The sequence below is a fragment of the Parasteatoda tepidariorum genome, chromosome 9 (genome assembly GCF_043381705.1).
Source record: "Parasteatoda tepidariorum isolate YZ-2023 chromosome 9, CAS_Ptep_4.0, whole genome shotgun sequence".
NCBI lineage: Eukaryota > Metazoa > Arthropoda > Arachnida > Araneae > Theridiidae > Parasteatoda > Parasteatoda tepidariorum.
The window spans coordinates 85609971-85628451 of NC_092212.1; the positions used below are offsets into that span (position 1 = coordinate 85609971).

The 18481-nt window shown below is 29.7% G+C and overlaps 2 protein-coding genes across 8 annotated transcripts in view; one reads left to right on the forward strand and one right to left on the reverse strand.

The window, feature by feature from the left end:
* Positions 1 to 18481, reverse strand: part of LOC107456785 (putative fatty acyl-CoA reductase CG5065) — a 61431-nt gene that overhangs the window by 40962 nt on the left and 1988 nt on the right. For 2 of the 7 annotated variants that reach the window (XM_071185585.1, XM_071185584.1), the window contains exon 1: positions 16291 to 16400. The exons of 3 other annotated variants lie outside the window; for them this stretch is intronic. The gene's annotated coding sequence lies outside the window, so the exon portion shown is untranslated. Of the gene's footprint in view, positions 1 to 2313; positions 2474 to 16290; positions 16401 to 18481 lie in introns of those variants that run through there. 2 more of the 7 variants (XM_043051092.2, XM_043051089.2) reach the window with 1 other exon arrangement.
* Positions 17139 to 18481, forward strand: LOC139424843 (uncharacterized; the record flags this gene model as incomplete). Its single annotated transcript, XM_071185498.1, is given in 1 exon segment — positions 17139 to 18481. A coding segment is annotated over 1 exon segment (873 nt), but the record flags the coding sequence as incomplete, so codon positions are not given.

Sequence of the window (18481 nt, forward strand, 5' to 3'; positions counted from 1 at the left end):
CAGAAAGTTGTTTTTTCTTTCATTTTTGCTGTTTTTATTATAACATAGCATTTTTACAGTATTTTTAGGGAACAACTATTAATTTATTGTCACTTTTTCCCTGTACTATAATATAGATAACCAGTAACATAGATAACTTTGACTTTCATTGTTAAAGTTTTGTTTTAGGAACTAAGAAAAAAAAAATCTTTTTTGGTCTGTTTTTCTTTTAATCAATTTACTTTTCTTTTAATAGGCATTTTTATTATAACACAGCATTTTTTTTAAATGAACGTTAGTAAAAAAATTTATTTTATAGCAATTTTTTTTTCTTCTAAAATTATGGCAAAGTGTAAAATTTAGATTTTCATTAAAATTTTTTTTATATTTTTTGATGTTTGAACGTTTTATGCTTTTGCTTCTATCCATCTTTTTTTTCTTTTTTTTTTAATTTATGCACGTTTTTAATAAGCGCCACAATTTTTAACAGCATTTCTGTTAGACTTACTCTTTTTTTTCTGGCAAATTGGAAAACTGAGATGTTCAGACTTAAAATTTTCTTTTGAAAATTAAGATCGATTTTTATTTTCTTTACTTCCCTTTTGTATACAAACTTTAGTTTTTATGATAAGTGCGGCATTTTTAAAAATGTTTCTGATCGGCCTAATTTTTTAGCAGAATGATAAATTTTAGATAACAGAATGATAAGTTTTAGAAAGGAAAAAAAAAAATTAATTCAATTTCTAATTTGCAACAAGTTGCAACACATTTCATTTGAAACGAAACATCAGCGTACATTACCAATCCATTGAAAATGTAGCATAAGAAATTTTTTTACATATATATTTGAATAGAATATTTTCTAAAATAATTTAACAGATTACTTCATAATTAACCTATCACTATTTTAATTGGTTAAAGAATTTTGTAATTTTAATGCATGATTGGTGGAAGAATTATTCATAGATTTTTTTGTAATATCATGAGCATTTCAATCTTTAAATTATTCTTAATTTTTTAATGAATGATCAACAAAAAATTTTTTGAATAATAAGGCAAAATTTTTTTTAGTTAGTTTCGAATGAGTTAAGTTATTTCGAATGAGTTCCAATTTTATACACCTTACAACTAAAAAAATAGAAACGAATCAAACAAAGAATCAATGATCGTTAAAAATTTCTCTTACATGTAATTTCCTAAGATTCGAATTTCATGATAAAACTTTTTTGATTCACTTAAACGAGTTCCCGTGATTTGGCGAAATACGCAAAAAGTGCCCTAACTGCTCACGTGAGAAAACTATTGGGAACCTATTTTCCACCAGGCTTCGATGGTCAGAAATTCGCATTTGCAAAAAGAAATTATAATTATTCAGTACGCGTCATAATTCGAAACTTGATTAATGATTAACGATAATTAACTAACATCGGATTATTTGGAAAAGAAATTATCATTATGCCTTTTTTGTTGTTGTTTGTTTACTAAACACATAAGAGGGCAAAACATTAGTATGAAAATTTGAACTTCGGGGACAGACAAAAATGTGAATAAACGTATAAACGGTGGGTGGCTGATTAATATTCATTAAACTAGTGAGAACTGTTAATTCAAAAAACCAAATTTTAATATTTTTATGAATTATAAAAAAAAGTTTTTTCTTTTTAGACCATTTGACATGCAAATTAACGAGTCATTTTTCAGATTCAAAGAAATATGGAATGAAACGTGGACGAATGAACTGGTTATTTTTTTTTTTTTTTTTTTATCAGTAATTGTCAAAAATCTAAGCTTGGTCTTGACCCAGAATATGAAATGCCGCTCAGGCATTGAACGAAATATTATATATCTTTCTATTTCAGATTAATTCAGGCAATTTAAAATCTCACAGAAGTGCCGCAGTGGAGGGAAATTCCTAAAACATCCGACGATTCAAATCGAATTTTGTTTATTCATCCAATAAATAAACCAGAAAAAATATGTTTCGAGCTTAAGAGAAAGAAAAAAAAAACATTTATATAGCATTATCATCAAATTCCGTTTACATAAGGGCGAAAGAGTTTCCGATAAACTAAGATTTAATAACAGGTAAGTGTTTGACCAAATACAGTGCTATGTTAATATCTCAGATTCATGACATAATTATTTTATTCTTATCTAAACAGACAGAAACGCTTTTCTTTTTGTGTTCGAGGTTTTTTGAGCCTTTTATAAATAACATTTTCATGATGACTATCCCTGTTAAATTACATGAAAGTTAGAAAGAAAAAGAAAAAAATTGCTCCTACAAAACAGAGGCATTGCAATATGAGAACGGAAAAGGAGCGGCCTTCTTACCTGAATCACCACAAAAACGCCCAGCAAGCAAAAGAAAAAGAGACAAGTGACGTGGAAAGAGAAATTGATTCACGTCCACTGAAGTTTTTATCTTATCTTTCAAGTCTATTATTTGAAGAATTAATTCCGAGATCGATCTATTACTTTTTTTTTTCAACCTTTATTTTGCATAAACGTCAACACATTGAAAATAAGACTCTTATTTTATTGATGAAATGTTCCATCTCAAAGTCCATCCATCAGTAAATAGAACGGGAGGACTTTCAAATTCTTGCCTATCAAATTTAGTTTTCAATGACCCAATTTCAAGAGAATACAACTAAACAAATATCCTTAAAAGAACCAAAAATATTTCTATTTAAAAGTAAAATAAAAGTCTCAAATTAAGTACAGTTAAAAGTATTTTATTCAAAATAACATTATACTACATCCGTAACTAACAAATTGAACTCTCTCTCTCTATATATATATATTCATGAAGTAGAAAATTACACATAATTAGCATATCTTAATTTTTTTTTTGTAACCTAGGTTCATATCACAAACTTAGTTTGGAATTTTTTTAATAGTTTCAGAATATTTTTGTGTTCTAGTGTCAATAAGTCAAACAAAGACTGAGAATTGTTGTTGTTGTTGTTAATTTACGTCGCACTAGAGCTGCACAATGGGCTATTGGCGACGGTCTGGGAAACATCCCGGAGGATGATCCGAAGACATGCCATCACAATTTTGATCCTCTGCGGAGGGGATGGCACCCCTGCTTCGGTAGCCCGACGACCTGCGCGAAGTCGAGCACTTTACGGTAGCACAGTTTAACGAGGACCCATACCGCACACCCTCGGTCCCTACGCAGACTGATCCAAGTGGTCACCCACCCGCACACTGACCGTAGCCAGTGATGCTTGACTTCGGTGATCTGCTGAGAACCGTGTCTTAACGATCAGTCCACTGCGGGACGACTGAGAATTGTTCATTTATATCTGTTCATATGCGAACAAATTAAGTTTGTGATAAGTTATAATTTAAATAATTATTCTAATACTACTGTGAGTTATATTCTTCTTCACATAATTTAAAAATATTAGTTGAGTTTAAATAAAACTGAAATTTCCTTGCATTTTTTTTTAACTCGTAGAACCGAAGTCAAACAAACTTTTCACAACTCTACAGCCCCGATTTAGTGTGAAAAGTCAAATAGGTTCCAGGGCCGTCTTAAATGGCAAAAAATTTGCCATTTAAGACGGCCCCCCCCCCGGCACAGAAATGTATTGGGTCCCTATAACATGTCACGCTGTTTAAAATCGAACTAAAAAACTTCACATACATAAAATAAAGCATTTTTAAGATATTAATTACAATTTTAACCAACTTACCTCACTCAATGTCCATAAAATAAAGCAATTTTAAACTATGCATAATTTAAAAAACAATTGAGATACTAATCAGGTGCAATTCTTAAAGGATAAAAAAAATTTAATAACCATGAAGCTAATTAAAATAATTAAATTAAATAAACAATACAATATGAAAATGTTGACAAATGAAAAAAATGACAAATGTGTAACAAGTGAAAAAAATTGAAAAGATTAATTATTTCGTCAAACTATTATTAAAGTCAGTAATTAAAACATATATTTCAACGCACATCTGACATAACCAGTTTAAAAGTTGCTGTTCCCTAGTGCTGTGTAATTTTAAACTCTTTCAATTATTACTTTATTTAACTAATTACAAATACTTAATAGAGTTGGTGGTGGTCTAGAATATGAGGGGACATTATGACTTAAAGAGTTGAGTACCTAAAAACTTCATTTTAACGTAGAAAATTAGATTTCGGTTGACTTCTTAAGTTTTGTTGATAAACTATTAAAATTATTGGTGTTTGATGAATGAAAATCAATCACTATTTAAAGGCAAAAAAATTCACACTTTTAACACGAGAATATATTTATTTAAAAAATATATTTATAATGCAATGTTGATTATAATTAGCTTTTTTTTTAAACACAATTTATAAAAAGTAAGATTCTTAAGGGCCCTCTGAGTGGTTGGGTCCCCCAGGCACTGGCCGGGTGTGTCCATGCGTAAAGACGGTACTGATAAGTTCTACTGACTTTTAAAATATTACATTTAAAATTTCCAGCTTCAAGGTTTTAGACTTATTTACACTGTTAAGATTTTTATCAAACAATTTGTATTGCAAAGCAGTAAGAGAAAATAAGAAATTGTTTTGTATAATTGAATTTAAAAAAATGCCTGATTTTGTTAATTGTGATTAAGATGCATTGTATTGGACTTACTTCCAATTTTAATTCTTATTCCATTCATTTCAATTTCCCTTCTAAAAAAATTGTGAAACAGAAAACGTTTTAGATATTAACAGATTAAATTTTTGTTTCATCTCAAATGCTGAACAAAATGGACATGAAAAATATCTCAAACTAATAGCACAGGATATAAACGTTGATTCAGTCATCCTCTGTTAATGTATCTTGACATATCGAGGTCACGGACAATATGCAGAACACCTCCAATTAATATATATTTTATTATAGACACATTAAAGACAAGAAACCTGTATCTTCTTCGAGTTTATTCTTTAAATACATGTTGAAAAAAATGTTTTCAAAATTTAAAAAATAAATAAATTTAAAAAAAAAATAGCACGAAAACAAATAAAACATTGCGAGTAAATTATAAAAATCGACTCATTTTCTGGGTATTTAGCTCATTTTATATTAAGGTTATAAAAATATGTGTTGCGCGAATTTTTTATAGAAAGCAGATGGAAAAAAAAAATCGGTGGTTTATATGCGTTTATTATAGTTTTTCACGAAAATTTTATAAGAAATTCTTGCAACATATTTTAAGATAAACTTTATATAAAACGAACATAATAAATGGAAAATTAGCAGAGACCCTATAAACTTGAGTTTAATAAGTTGCATGCAATATTTGATTTATTACTTTTTCGAGCATAAAAAAATTGTTGCCTTTGAAAAAAAATTGCATCTTATTTTCCCCTCCATAAACACGTGGTTCCAAATAACTTTAGAAATGTTAATTTGTCACCACAGTACCGTCTTTACGAATGGAAACATCGGGCAGGGCCCGTTTGCCCCAAGCACTCGGGTGTCCTTCAGAATTTTATATATTGTATTAAAAATACTCCTGATTTTTCTGTTCTCATTTCATTGCATTATATATATATTTTTTTTAAATTAAATATATTCTCGTGTTAAAAGTGTGCATTTTGTTTTTGTCTACAGTGATTGATTATGATGCAAACACCCATAACTTGAATAGTTTATCACAAAAAAAAAACTTAAAAAGTCAACCGAAATCTAATTTTCTACGTTAAAATGAAGTTTTTAGGTACTCAACTAGTTTCTCTAGATATGCTTGACCACCATCCACTCTGTTTAGTATTTAATTAGTTAAATAAAGTAATAATTGAAAGAGAATTAAAGAGTTTTATGGGACAGCAATTTTTAAACGGGTTACGTCAGATATGCGTTGAGGAATGTTTTTATAACTGACTAACCCTGTGACGAAATAATTCATACCTTTTGAATTTTTTTTTGTTATACCCTTATGTTTTTTTTTAATTGAATTATTTTAATTAGCTTCTTGGTCTTGAAAATTATTTTATTATTTGAGGTTTGCAATTGGTTCGCATCTCATTTTTTCTTTAAATTATTCACAGTTCAAAAATGCTTTATTTTATTATGAACATTGAGTTTTTAGGGTGATAAAAATGTGCAAGTTTATCAAAATTATTGCACATCTTAAAAATGCTTTATTTTATGTAGGTGAGTTTTTTTAGTTCGATTTAAACAGCATGGCAAACAAGGTATCTGTACATTTTAGATTTTCAAATCAATGACTAATTCCAAGAATTTTTCATGACTTAACGAAGTTACTATTTTCTCTGACAAAAACACAACAATAAATTTATAAAAGTATTATAATAACATTAATTTGATATGATACTCTGCATCTTCATATTTATAGATTTTAAATTTAAAAAACAGAGTAAAGAAAGAGTTGAAGCAATAAAATAGCTGGAAAAAAATACAAAAGCAAATAAATGTTTCTTTTTTTTCTGCAGAATTATATTCTAAAGATACCTTTCTTGTTCATTGGAAAGGAAAGAAATACTCCTGATTTTTCTGTTCTCATTTCGGAATTAAAAAAATTCTCCAATGGCTAGCTTGCTTCAGCAAGAATTTCAAATTGATAAAATAAAATAATAAAAATTCTGAAAACACAGAAGTTTAAAAGATAATTGTGGGGATTTTGTTACAAATTCAGATATTCGGAACACCATGAAATTGGGGGCGAGGAATTCCATTTTAAAAATTAGATTTTTCAGCGATCTAAATCAATGACTTTCCATGATTTTTTTTTTTAAATAGTCAATATCATGACAAATTTTGTTCAATACCGAAATTCATAACTTTCCAGGTGCACAGATAACCTGGACATATAATTGGCGCACAAAATATTTTTGTGCCCAGGGGTCCGGCTTGCTATTAAGACGGCCCTGATACACTGTTTATCTCATCCAAGTAAAGGCTCTCAATCGTTTCTTTTCAACCCTCATTCTTTCTTATTAATGGTTAAATGAATGATCATTGAATGACGATAAAACTTTTTATAAGCAGTTTTCTTTTGGATTCTTCTCTCAATTTCATTCTTTTTGTAATTTCCTTTCAGGCCCTTACTGGGGCATTTAGGAGGGACAATCTACAAAAACTGCGCACACAATATTTATATATAGTCATGACAAAAGCAAACGCTATAAGACAATTTTTAATGAAAAAATATTTAAGATATACATAAAAAAAATTGATTAACAGCTATAAAACTAAAGTATTGAAGTTGAAAATGAAAAGAAAGAGAATAGAAAGCCTCTTAATTCTTGCAACAAAATTTTAGTTCTCAAAATAATATTTTCCGAAAAAAAGTACTCATAAAACGTTAAAAGAAACAATCTATCAGAAACGTTTTTAAAAATACTGCGCTATTAGAAAAATGCCATAAAAACACGTCCGCATTAGAAACGCTCTTTAAAAATTGCTTCCATATAATAACGCCGAACAAAAGTTAAGGAAAAATAAAAAACCAGAAAAAAAAAAATTAAAAAAATTTATTCCTAGTTCTTAAAATTAAATGTTAAAAATCACAGTTGGTTATCGGTTATCTGTCTTATCGAAAAGTCGGGAAAAGTGACGCTCCTTTAAATGCTGTGCTATTATAAAAACTGCAAAAACGACTTTCGTTATTCTTAAAGCGAAGCGCTGAAAAAAAAAACACGCACTTGTCTGAATATAGTTTTAAAGAATCAGCAGTACAAAACTCGTGGTTTAGTAGAAAGTAATCTAGTTTTTACACTTCAAATTTCGCTTTTCCATTTGTCTTCGTCTAGAACACATTTTGCAAGCAGTGTGCAAGTTTTAGAACTTATTAAATAGATGTAAAAACTATTCTTAATAATAAAAAATACTGGATTTTAGATTATTCTTTGTTTAAATCTATCAAAAAAACTTTTCTGAAAAATACTTTGCCGAACATTCAGCCGAATATTTGGTAAAAGGGACGAATATCGAATAGTGGCCGCATATTCATTACATTCCTACGAAGAACCCTAGGAAATTGCAGAGATCTCTCTAAAATTAAAAAAAAAGGGCAGGTCACCTTCAGTTTTGAAGCGTATACTAATCTTAAAAATTATATTAAATATATCTAGATTAGTGGCCTTCAAAACCGAATTTAAAATACTCGAATAAATGACAAATAATATTTTAAATCAATTTAGCTTAAAAATAATTTGTTGTTATGGTAATCTAAAGTTCCTGGTTTCGGCTACTACAACTACATTTTCCTTCTTTTCCTGAAAAAAATGAGGCGACAATATTTTTACTCAAAGCGCAAGGGCAGGTAGAATGCGCCACCTTTTTATGGAGACGTTTCTAGCATAACAAAATCTGATGAATGTGAAAGTGGCCCTCAAAGTGTTACTTGGACTTTTTTCAGAAGATATTACATTATGTTCTTAAACTTAAAAAATCAAATCGAAATTTAACTGAACAATGTTGTTCAAATAAAAAGTCAAAATTGTCTAGCTGTCTAAATTAGGGAAATAATAGTGCTTTATTACAGACTCGAATTTCTTTTAGTAGTTTCAAAAAATTCTGCGTACGCCACTGCTGCCACACTGTCTATCAAAGTTGATTCATCCATTTGCACTGAGAATTTCCTTGTTTTCATCTTTTCAACACGTTGTTTTTCGATATCTTCGCTCATTTCGTCTATTCTTCTGCTAACAGTATTGTTACTGAGTGGCATAGCTTTTACATCTTTTTCAAGAACCGTTTTAAGAGATGCTGGTATCGACGGTTTTATTTAATTCTCTCCTGCAGTATGATTTTTTCCAGAGTTAGCGATGAATAAAAAAAATTTGATAACTAGCCTCAAGAATACGATTATGAGTTGAAATATGAGCAGTAAATAGAGACTTTATTGTTGTTCTCTTTTCAAAATTTTTCCTTAAAGCTTGAAAGTCCACACGGAGTCTGCTGCAGGGAGGTTAACTTGACGACGCCAAAAACCCAGCTGATATTCTGGTCTTGTCAAAAGAATTTATAATATTTATCAGCTGCAATTATTTAAGAACTTGAATTTTTGCACCGAATTCTAGCATTTTGCAATTTTGGCACCGAAATCTAGCATTGCATTTAAATAGCCCGGAGCAAAAGGGTTAAACTCGTGTCGAGTCCATTTTCGAATTGCCCCCTTAACAATCAAATTGCCCCCCAGTGGGCGTGGGCCCCACGTTGGGAAACACTGGTCTAGAGACTTCAGTATTTTGAAGATAAAATAAGGGAGTTTGGTAAGGGGCAGAATTCTCGAATTTTACACTTGAAAAATAAATAAAAGTTTTTAGAAACAAATCAATTATACTTTCATAAACTCAAGAGGCACCAAACTAAAAGATTTGGAAACCAGGGTTGGTTTTTCGACGTCAAAAACTTATCGGAAAAGTGTCAAAAACTGTCGAAATCTGTAAAAATCCTGGGCAAATTTCTCTTTCAACATTGGAGACATTTTTTAGATGCTAAATCATGCACAATACTCGAATTATATACTACTATATTTATTATTTATATTGTATATCATATTTAAAAAATGATGCAAAAATTATTGAAACTATTAAATGGTTTTTCTAATGGTAATCTTCATACTTCAAGATCCATATTATAACTATTTGGTTTATATAACAGGTAATACCAAAGAGTTGTAAATTATTATTAATATAAATATTGATTTTAATTCTTTTGTGTTATAATTTAGGCAAATTTTTTAGATTAAATAAAATAAAAGTGTTCGCCAATAACTGTCTAAACTCAACGTATAATTTCTTTTCTTATAGATCCTCAATATTTGTTATTAATTATATTCAGGTGAGCAGAATATGTTTAAAAGAGCAAACAAGTCTCAGCCATGGGAAAATTTCTACAAAATCTTTTGTTAAAAAATGTATCGCTTTGCAAAACTTTTTCTTGTTATAAAAAACACATGTCAATTTGTGTATTTATTAGTTTAAATTCTTTTAGTTAATAAGTGAGACTTTAAAATTTATTTGAATTAATTTTTACTATTTCAATATGTTTTGATTTTTATTATTTTATAACACATATGCTCGTTTTTTCAAGAATTGTGTAAAATCAAATGAATTTTTTCCCCATCTGAATTTTATTTTCCGAATACAGTATAGTGAACCTTCAAGGGACCGAAATTTCGGTACACTATAACGGGGAGTCCACAATATACATACCACAAAATTTTTTAACTAATGGTTCTGAATTCCTCCCTTTTATTACACATTTAAATAAATGACCAATAAAATGAAATACAAAAAAGACTATAAAAAAGTATGTAACAAAAAATGCGTTACATTTTACAAAAAATTTAGGAATGGCCTTTATTTATGGATGAGAAATTGAGATAAAAGAATCAAACAAGAAAAAATGCTTACGTTAAATTCCACTCTATAGATGGCTTAAAAAATCAGTACATGTAATACATGTAGAAATTTCGAAAAATAACAGAAAATGAAGAAAAAAATCAGTCGAAGACAGAAAAAAGTTCATAATATCCAACTTCCTCTGTTTTTTGGTTCACTATATCCACAAAAAATAACATATGTGTATAGCAAAGCGTTTGAACGTTTTGTTCACTATATCTGGGAGTTCACAATTAGCAGTGTTCACTAAAGGGTTTGACTGTATATATATATATATATCTATTTAAAAAAACAAAAAGCTAAAATATTTGGGGAAATTTAGATAAAAAAAAACAACAAAAACTTTGTTCATTGGAAATATAAGGATCTGAGGATTTTCTGTACTCCTGCTTATACGTACATGAATACTTTCAATACTGATGAACTAATGCTAATTTTATTAATGTATAATTAGTTCACAGATTAATGAATTACAATTTATAAAAAACATAAATGAGTTAATTTTTTCAAGCAATCAATTCAAGGGTTTACCTTTATAGCAGCATTATTAAAATAAATTTCTTAGTTACATGTTATTTTATTGTGCTATAATAGCTTTAGTAATTCTACACTCCAGACCAGTGTTCCCCAACCCCCGGTTCGTGGATTGAATGGTAACGGGCTGCCCATTTCATTGAAACTGAATTTAAATTCTTTGGTTTAGACCCCAAATTAAAAATATATGTGTTCTATTAAAATTTTACTTATTTAAAAAAAAGGGGGCCCCGAAGGTAGTGACATAAATTTTTTAATGTTTGTAATGTATCATTGTCTCAAATTACCCCCAGATGAAACCGTCAAATTGCAAAGAAACATGCTCAGGGTTCTCATTGATTTAACGTTCTAGTAAGTTAAAGTGTTAAATCACTTTTTTTGGTGTAACTGTACTTTATTTTAAAGGCATGTTTAAATACAATTTAATTAAAATTAATGAATCAAAATAATCTAAAATATAAACAATCATTGCCACCCCCCACAGCGGGCTGCAGTCAACAGGTCCGTTGACAGGTCAGGGGTGATAAAAAGGTTGGGGAACACTGCTCTAGACTACGCAGCTCAGCATCAATCAAAATAATAGTTTGGAATTTCAGTCTTATTCATACAAAACTGAAAAAAGAAATTGGAGTATAGTTTGTCTAAAGTGAGAACTCCCCTAGTCATTTAACAGGACCCGTGGTGGTAACTATGGTAACGAGGTTTAACTATTTCAAGTAAGGGTGTGGGGTCACTGTTTAGGGCAGGTTTTGGCTCCGGTCAGCGAACGAAAGGGAATCTTTTTTTTCTCTTCAGTTTATTGTGTTAGCCCTAGAGTGAAGAGAAATTACCCTCCCTGAAATGCGCTGTTCTTGTTTCCATAGCAGCAGATGGTCTCAGACATTGTGGCGGGGGGAGTTCTTACTGTGGACAACCTATAGAGAAGGCTTCAAAACTTTTTTTGGTAGGTGTATGCTTCAGGGAAAGAAGTAGTTAAAATGGGATTAAATGAAAATGATTTTAGATATAATGATTAAGACGGCTGTTGAGTGATTTTTTTTATAATTATACCGATTGTATATGTATTTTGATTTCAAATATATTAACAAACGGACAGATTGCGTACATTTCAATTTTGCACATTTTCAATTATTATTTAATATTTTCTACACAAAAATTTGGGTTTCTGACAGTAATTGTCAAAAAGAATTTAATATCAAAATAATATTTAAACATTGATCATTTATAATTTTATATGTATGTTTATTTATAAATACTTCTTATTTATAATAGCTAATAATTATCCTTACACTAAAATTTTGAGATATTGACACTTGTCAAAAAGGGCTTTTTGACAAGACAGATGATAAAACCATGGTTAAAACTGTCGATTGTCAAAAATTTGCCAACTCTGAATACATATGTTCCAAGAATAGTTGAGTGCTTATTTTAATACATTCTAAGTTTATAGCAATACATTTTTATGTAAAAAATATTGCTGAGATAGATATATGCCTTGATAACTTGTTAAATGTATTAACATGACAAAACTCTGAAATATGTTCTGATAAATGTCTGAAAATATTCATACATTTGCATTAAACAAAAATTACATTCTACTGACATCACAATAAATAGTTAAATTCTATAGAAAATTTTTACACATTAATTTCTGGAGACACTAAACCCAAAAAATTATCAGAGAGATGTAAGAAAAAATGCAACAGTACAACTCTCTGGCAGAATTTTTTTGAGCTATCTACAACAAAACTGTAGCACGAATATCTTTCTGCAAGACAGTTTTAATCATATATGTTCAGAGCTCATTCTAGGAAGGAAAAAGGGCAGGGTGCAAAAGTTTAAAAAAAGGGCATTATTACTTTAAAAAAGGCAATAATTTCTTTCTATGGGCTTTACACATTCTATTAATAAACATTGTCAATTAGTAAATGAAAAATGTTTTTATCAACTTTACTAACAGTAGCAAAGAAATCATATTAATTACTAATTTTTATTACTAAATTAACATATATATCGAGCTAGTTAGCTTAGTAATTTATTTAAAATGCATGCATATGTTAATAAAATAATAAATGCATGTTTTTAAGTGTCTGTAGTTATGATTTATAAATTAAAATCATTAATAATAATTATTATTTAATGATAGTGGAAGTAACTGCAAACTTTCAAAGACTAGTGCAACAAGGGGGTGTGATGGCTATTTTTCCTTTCCCATATAAATCTATGTATTGAGAGCAAGGACAAACTAAATAAAAAGAGTTGAAAATAACAAAAGTTTAAGAAATCCATTGTAGAGTTTGGGGAAAAAATAAAGGGTTGAGGAAAGCATGGGCAAAAAGGTTATGGAGTCTATTACATCAGGGCACTAATTTACTTCAAAAGCAACAGGGTGGATTCTTTTGACTAAAAGGGCAGCAGGGTGCTGTGCCCTGTTTACCCTGCCTAGAACGAGCTCTGATATGTTAATAATTTAAAATAACAAAAAGAGGTTTACGGAAGAAAAAAAATCTAACATACTATATAATTGAACTTGTAATAATTTTTTATTCTAATATTATGGGTTATATTCTTGCATTTTGTTGTGGGGGGGGGGGAAGCAAAATTTATTCCTCGCGATTTGTGAATAATCATCACAATAAAAATAAAATATCTAAAAAGTATGAAATCCATGGTAGTAATTGCCGAAAAAAAGATCAACGATGAAACCACGCAAATCGGACTTCTCAAATGCCTGATTTGTTTTGAGATTAGGTTGTTGTAACAAATAATATCGTATAAAAAAAACATCGGATTTAAAAACTACGAAAAAATAAATAGCAATAACTGCCAAAAATTCAATAGAATTATTGTATTTAAAAGTAAACACTGAAATGCACGATTCGAATTTTCTATATTGCTTGAAATGTATCAGGATATTTAAAATCCACTTGAAAATCGATATAAATAACTGCCGAAAATACAACTGAAACATTAACATACTATTAACAAACATTTACGATACTATCATTGTAAATTGATCAAAAAGTTTTCTAAATACATAATTTAAATATTTACATGTAAATTTCTGTCGAAAAGAAAAATCATTCTGCAAGAACCTGGGTTTGAAAAAACCCAATTATTTTAGAAAAAACCCAGCTCGCCTGGGTTTTATTGAAAAAACCCGGAGACCTTTGGGTTTTTTCATTTAGTGGTCATTAACTTTAAGTTTTACTGCGTAAATATTTTTATTATTAAAAAGTGTTGTATAAGCTTAAAAATATAAATAAATCCAAAAAGTTACTATAATTTTGTTATATGTATTTTATATTAAGTTTAAATAACGCATTATCACTAATACATATTTGAATCTTCTTTATTGGTAAATACATAATGTTCTTTTAAAAACTTATTATATTTAAGTGACAAGTTTTTTGTTAAAAAAAAAAACCCAGCTAAATTTACCTGCTCTGGAGAAATGGGATAAAAAAAGTAATGATTTGAATATTTATTGTCGTTATTATCATATTTAATAATATTTTTAAAAAATTTTTTTAAATGGAGAGGTATGAAATTTTTTCTCACCATTTTAAAGAATAAAATTTCAACTGGAAAATATGAAAACAATTCAATAGTTCTGGAGGAATCAAATTTTAAATATTTCACAGCGACCAATTTCTGTTCCATAATAAAATGGTTGTTGGTGGAGGTTGGTCATTCTTAGACTCTATTGACTTTAAAATTGTAATCAAAGGTATACGATTTTTCACAAATGATTTTAATGTTAATCAGTGGCCCTTTGTTGGTGCGGAAATGCCATTCTGTTGGCGTCACGAAAAGACGGATCGATGAATAAAATTTAGCATCAATAAAAATAATTTCAACTAATATAATTACGTGTTTAAACAAATTTTTCAATAATGAATGATAAAGCTATTTTAAATAAATAAACAATTATGTTTTGTTTAAGCTAGAATTTAATTTTATATCATTAAAATTAGTTAGCTTTAAAAGAAAATAAAAGGTCTGTTTATTTGAGATGCTTGCTTTTTCTAAAATATTGAAATAACTTGAATTATCTTGATTTAACTTTCAGCTCTAAAAGTGAATCATTGTCACTAGTGCACCCTGACTGTAACATGAGGTTGTATCATCAAAAAGTGCTTTCTAAATAAAAGCCTCACACAAAGATTAAGATTTTGAATACATGTTAATCTACTTATTTGTTTTGTTACTTTCTCATTTTTCCTTATTTAACTTTGTCGGCAGTTGGTGCAGAGGTTTTAAAGGTATATCTTAAAGGCTTTCTTCAACAGAAAGTCTATGGAAAAAATTCTGAGCCTCCCAAAAGTGGTAGCAAACAAAGGTGGTTGTTATATAGAGCTGGTCTTTCCTAGTGGTTTCACCGTTCAATTTTTTAAAAAAAATATTTCATCTGCATTAGTACTTAAGGTTAGGCACCCCATACATTAATATTGAATGTAAGAACATAAAAATCCAAACATAATATCAAAAGATTTTTAATCTGTTAACTTTTTTAAAAAAAATCCATTTCTAGGACATTCATTTCTCCCCAGATATTGTTAATTTAAATTTGTAATTTTTATTCAACTAAAAAACAAAAATAGAAAATAAATGTAATATATTTTTTTAATAACTATTATTTTTAAAAAGAGATATTTATTAAAATAAGACTGAAAATAATAATAAAAATAAAGTTAGAATACGTATGAATAAAATTTTTGCAATCCATATTTATTCTTAAAATAAAAAAAAATGGTTTTCATCCAAATAAAATCTCTTAATATATTCATTAAAATTATAATTAACAAAATCTAAAAAAAACTATTTTAATAACTTTATCAGAAATTTAACAATTTTAAAATTAAATGGTTATTCATAAAAAAAAGAAAATAATAAAATGACATACAAAATGAAAATAATTAACTTTAAACAAAACAGTCATTTATAAAAAAAAGTTTACACAATGACATATTAAAATAATTATTAAAGGAAAAAATATTTATAACAATTTTAATCACCAAAATAAGAGAAAAGCAAAATTCATTTACTTATCTTATTCAATATTTACCATTTATATTAAACAGAACTTTAGCTACCTTTTTAAGATCACTGTTTTTTTTTCTCTCTTATATCCTAAAACAAAAACTATTTTTACATATGTAATAAGCTAATTAAACTAATTTTTGAAATATAAACTATACTAGAACATAGCTTAAGTTCGACAGCATTTATTATGTCCTTAAATCAGTAAATCTACTCAGGGGAGATTGTGAGCCCAAGTCAAAATTCTGGAAAATTTCTTGAGTTAAAAAAAAAAAAAGTTTGATTTGAAAAAAATTTAAACAAGTTTTTTTTTCTCCTTTTTCTCAATATTTCTTAGTTTACTTAAAATATATTTAAAATGTTACACATACCAATACCATTTACGCCCCAGAAGCAGAAAGTGCCTAAAACTGTGACGTACGTCACAGAACAAACGAAATCTTGCAGAACAATTTATATCTCGAATAGAATTCTCTTTAGCTTTGACCACTTGCTGTTTCCCTGGAGTGATGTTGCTTAACATTTATCAGTATTCTCCCTCTCCCATACCTTTGCCATTCTGAGGAGGAAATTGTAGCGTATCTACCACTACAAAATTACAACTACAATTCACTAGTATATAANGACAATTTACCTAGTATAACTACTTTAAAATCTTCTTTTGAACTTGATAGCCTCATCAAAAAATACAATACCGTATTTGATGATATTGAATATACGCCTACCTTAGCAAAAACGCCCACTTTGATCTGGATACGCCTACATCGGCAGTAACGCCTACTTCGTTGGAGGGTCCACATTGAATAGTTGACTTGCTACTTGTGCCTGCAACATTATCCACCTCCTCGCACTGTTGCTACTCAGTCTCGAGCTCACAACGTCGGCCTGCATACACTCGACTGCTAAAGGCAACATAGGAGCGACTACGACCGTGAAGTTAATACACCTCTCACATTCGGCACTAAAAAGAAATACGGTGATCTTAATACAGCTCTCCCGGCTTCGCACAAAACAGCAATGAATCTACTAGTGGCATCCATTCATCGAATTCTATCAATAGCTATAATTCTGGAGGGGGAGTACTGTAGCGTATCTACCACTACAAAATTACAACTATAATTCACTAGTATATAAGACATGTTAACTCGACTCTATGTCGGGGTACCTTTTCATAGATGACGGTTGACATGGTCTGTAACTACTGAGCCCCACAACTGTTCATGACGATTGTGACCCCTTTACTATTGGATCTATGACTTTTATTTGTAACTTTTGTCATGCTAAGCATTTTATGTTAGAGAAGACAGGAAGTAGCAATGAATATGGTATTTGCTGTCTCTTGATCTTCAAGGTTGATCTTCCTTTATTGTCGCATTCACAATATTTTGAGAATTTGATTACTGGTGTAACATCTTTAGACCATACTGCAAAGAAACGATCCCAAAATTATTTGGACAATATTCGCTCCTATAATTCTGCATTTGCCATAATAAGTTCTGAGACACACTTAGATGAAAGTGTAACCGGTGGAATGTATCATTTTAAAATCCATGACACATTTTACCATCGTGTTGGTTCACTTATACCAAGTGAAGGTTGTCAGCCAAAGTACTCTCAGAATTACTTTTATGATGTAGATACAGCAGTTGAACACAGAATGCGTGAACAATCAAATGTGATGCGAACATTATGCATGAAATAGCTGTATATCTGAACAGAGTGAACTCATATGTCCAATCTTTTCAAACAATGGGTGATCTCTGTAGGAATTCCAGTGATGGAAATGAAAAGGAAATATGCACGCACATGACTGTCAACGCGTCGTCTGATCAACGACGGTACAATGATGCCACAAGTACAGATGTTGCAGCAATCTTTAGATGCGTAGATGGAGTACCTCCTGGGGAACGAAACCTGGTGGTGATGTCAAAGTCAGGTGGCATTCGCACAGTTTCTGTTTTAGACTCATCGTTAGACCCATTGGCTTATCCGCTACTGTTTCCCCATGGTGATCCTGGATGGCATATTAATATTTCGCACACTGTTACAAATAATCAACGAAACAAAACAACAACGAGACAGTATGCTGCCTATCGTCTTTCCATCAGAGAAACTTTCAGTTTATTGCATCGTTCACAAAAACTGCATCTTCAGTGGGTTGTGGATATGTATGTTCGAATTGAAGGCACACGCTTAAATTTTATAAGGCACAATCAAAGTAATTTGCGTGCAGATATGTATTTAAATGTAGCTGATTACATACACCAGCGTGCAGCTGAAAACAATTTGAGAGTTGGGCGTCAAGTCATTCTTCCCTCTTCTTTCATTGGTTCTCCCCGTAATATGCATCAAAACTATTTAGATGCAATGTCCATTGTTCAAAGGTTTGGCAAACCTTCTCTATTCTTAACAATGACATGCAATCCACGTTGGCCAGAGATCAGTGAAAACTTAGCGCCACGGGAATCCTCTCATTATCGACCAGATATTGTTGTGCGTGTATTTCATTGTAAGTTGAAAGAACTTCTGGCCTGCATAGTAAAAAAACAAGTGTTTGGTAAA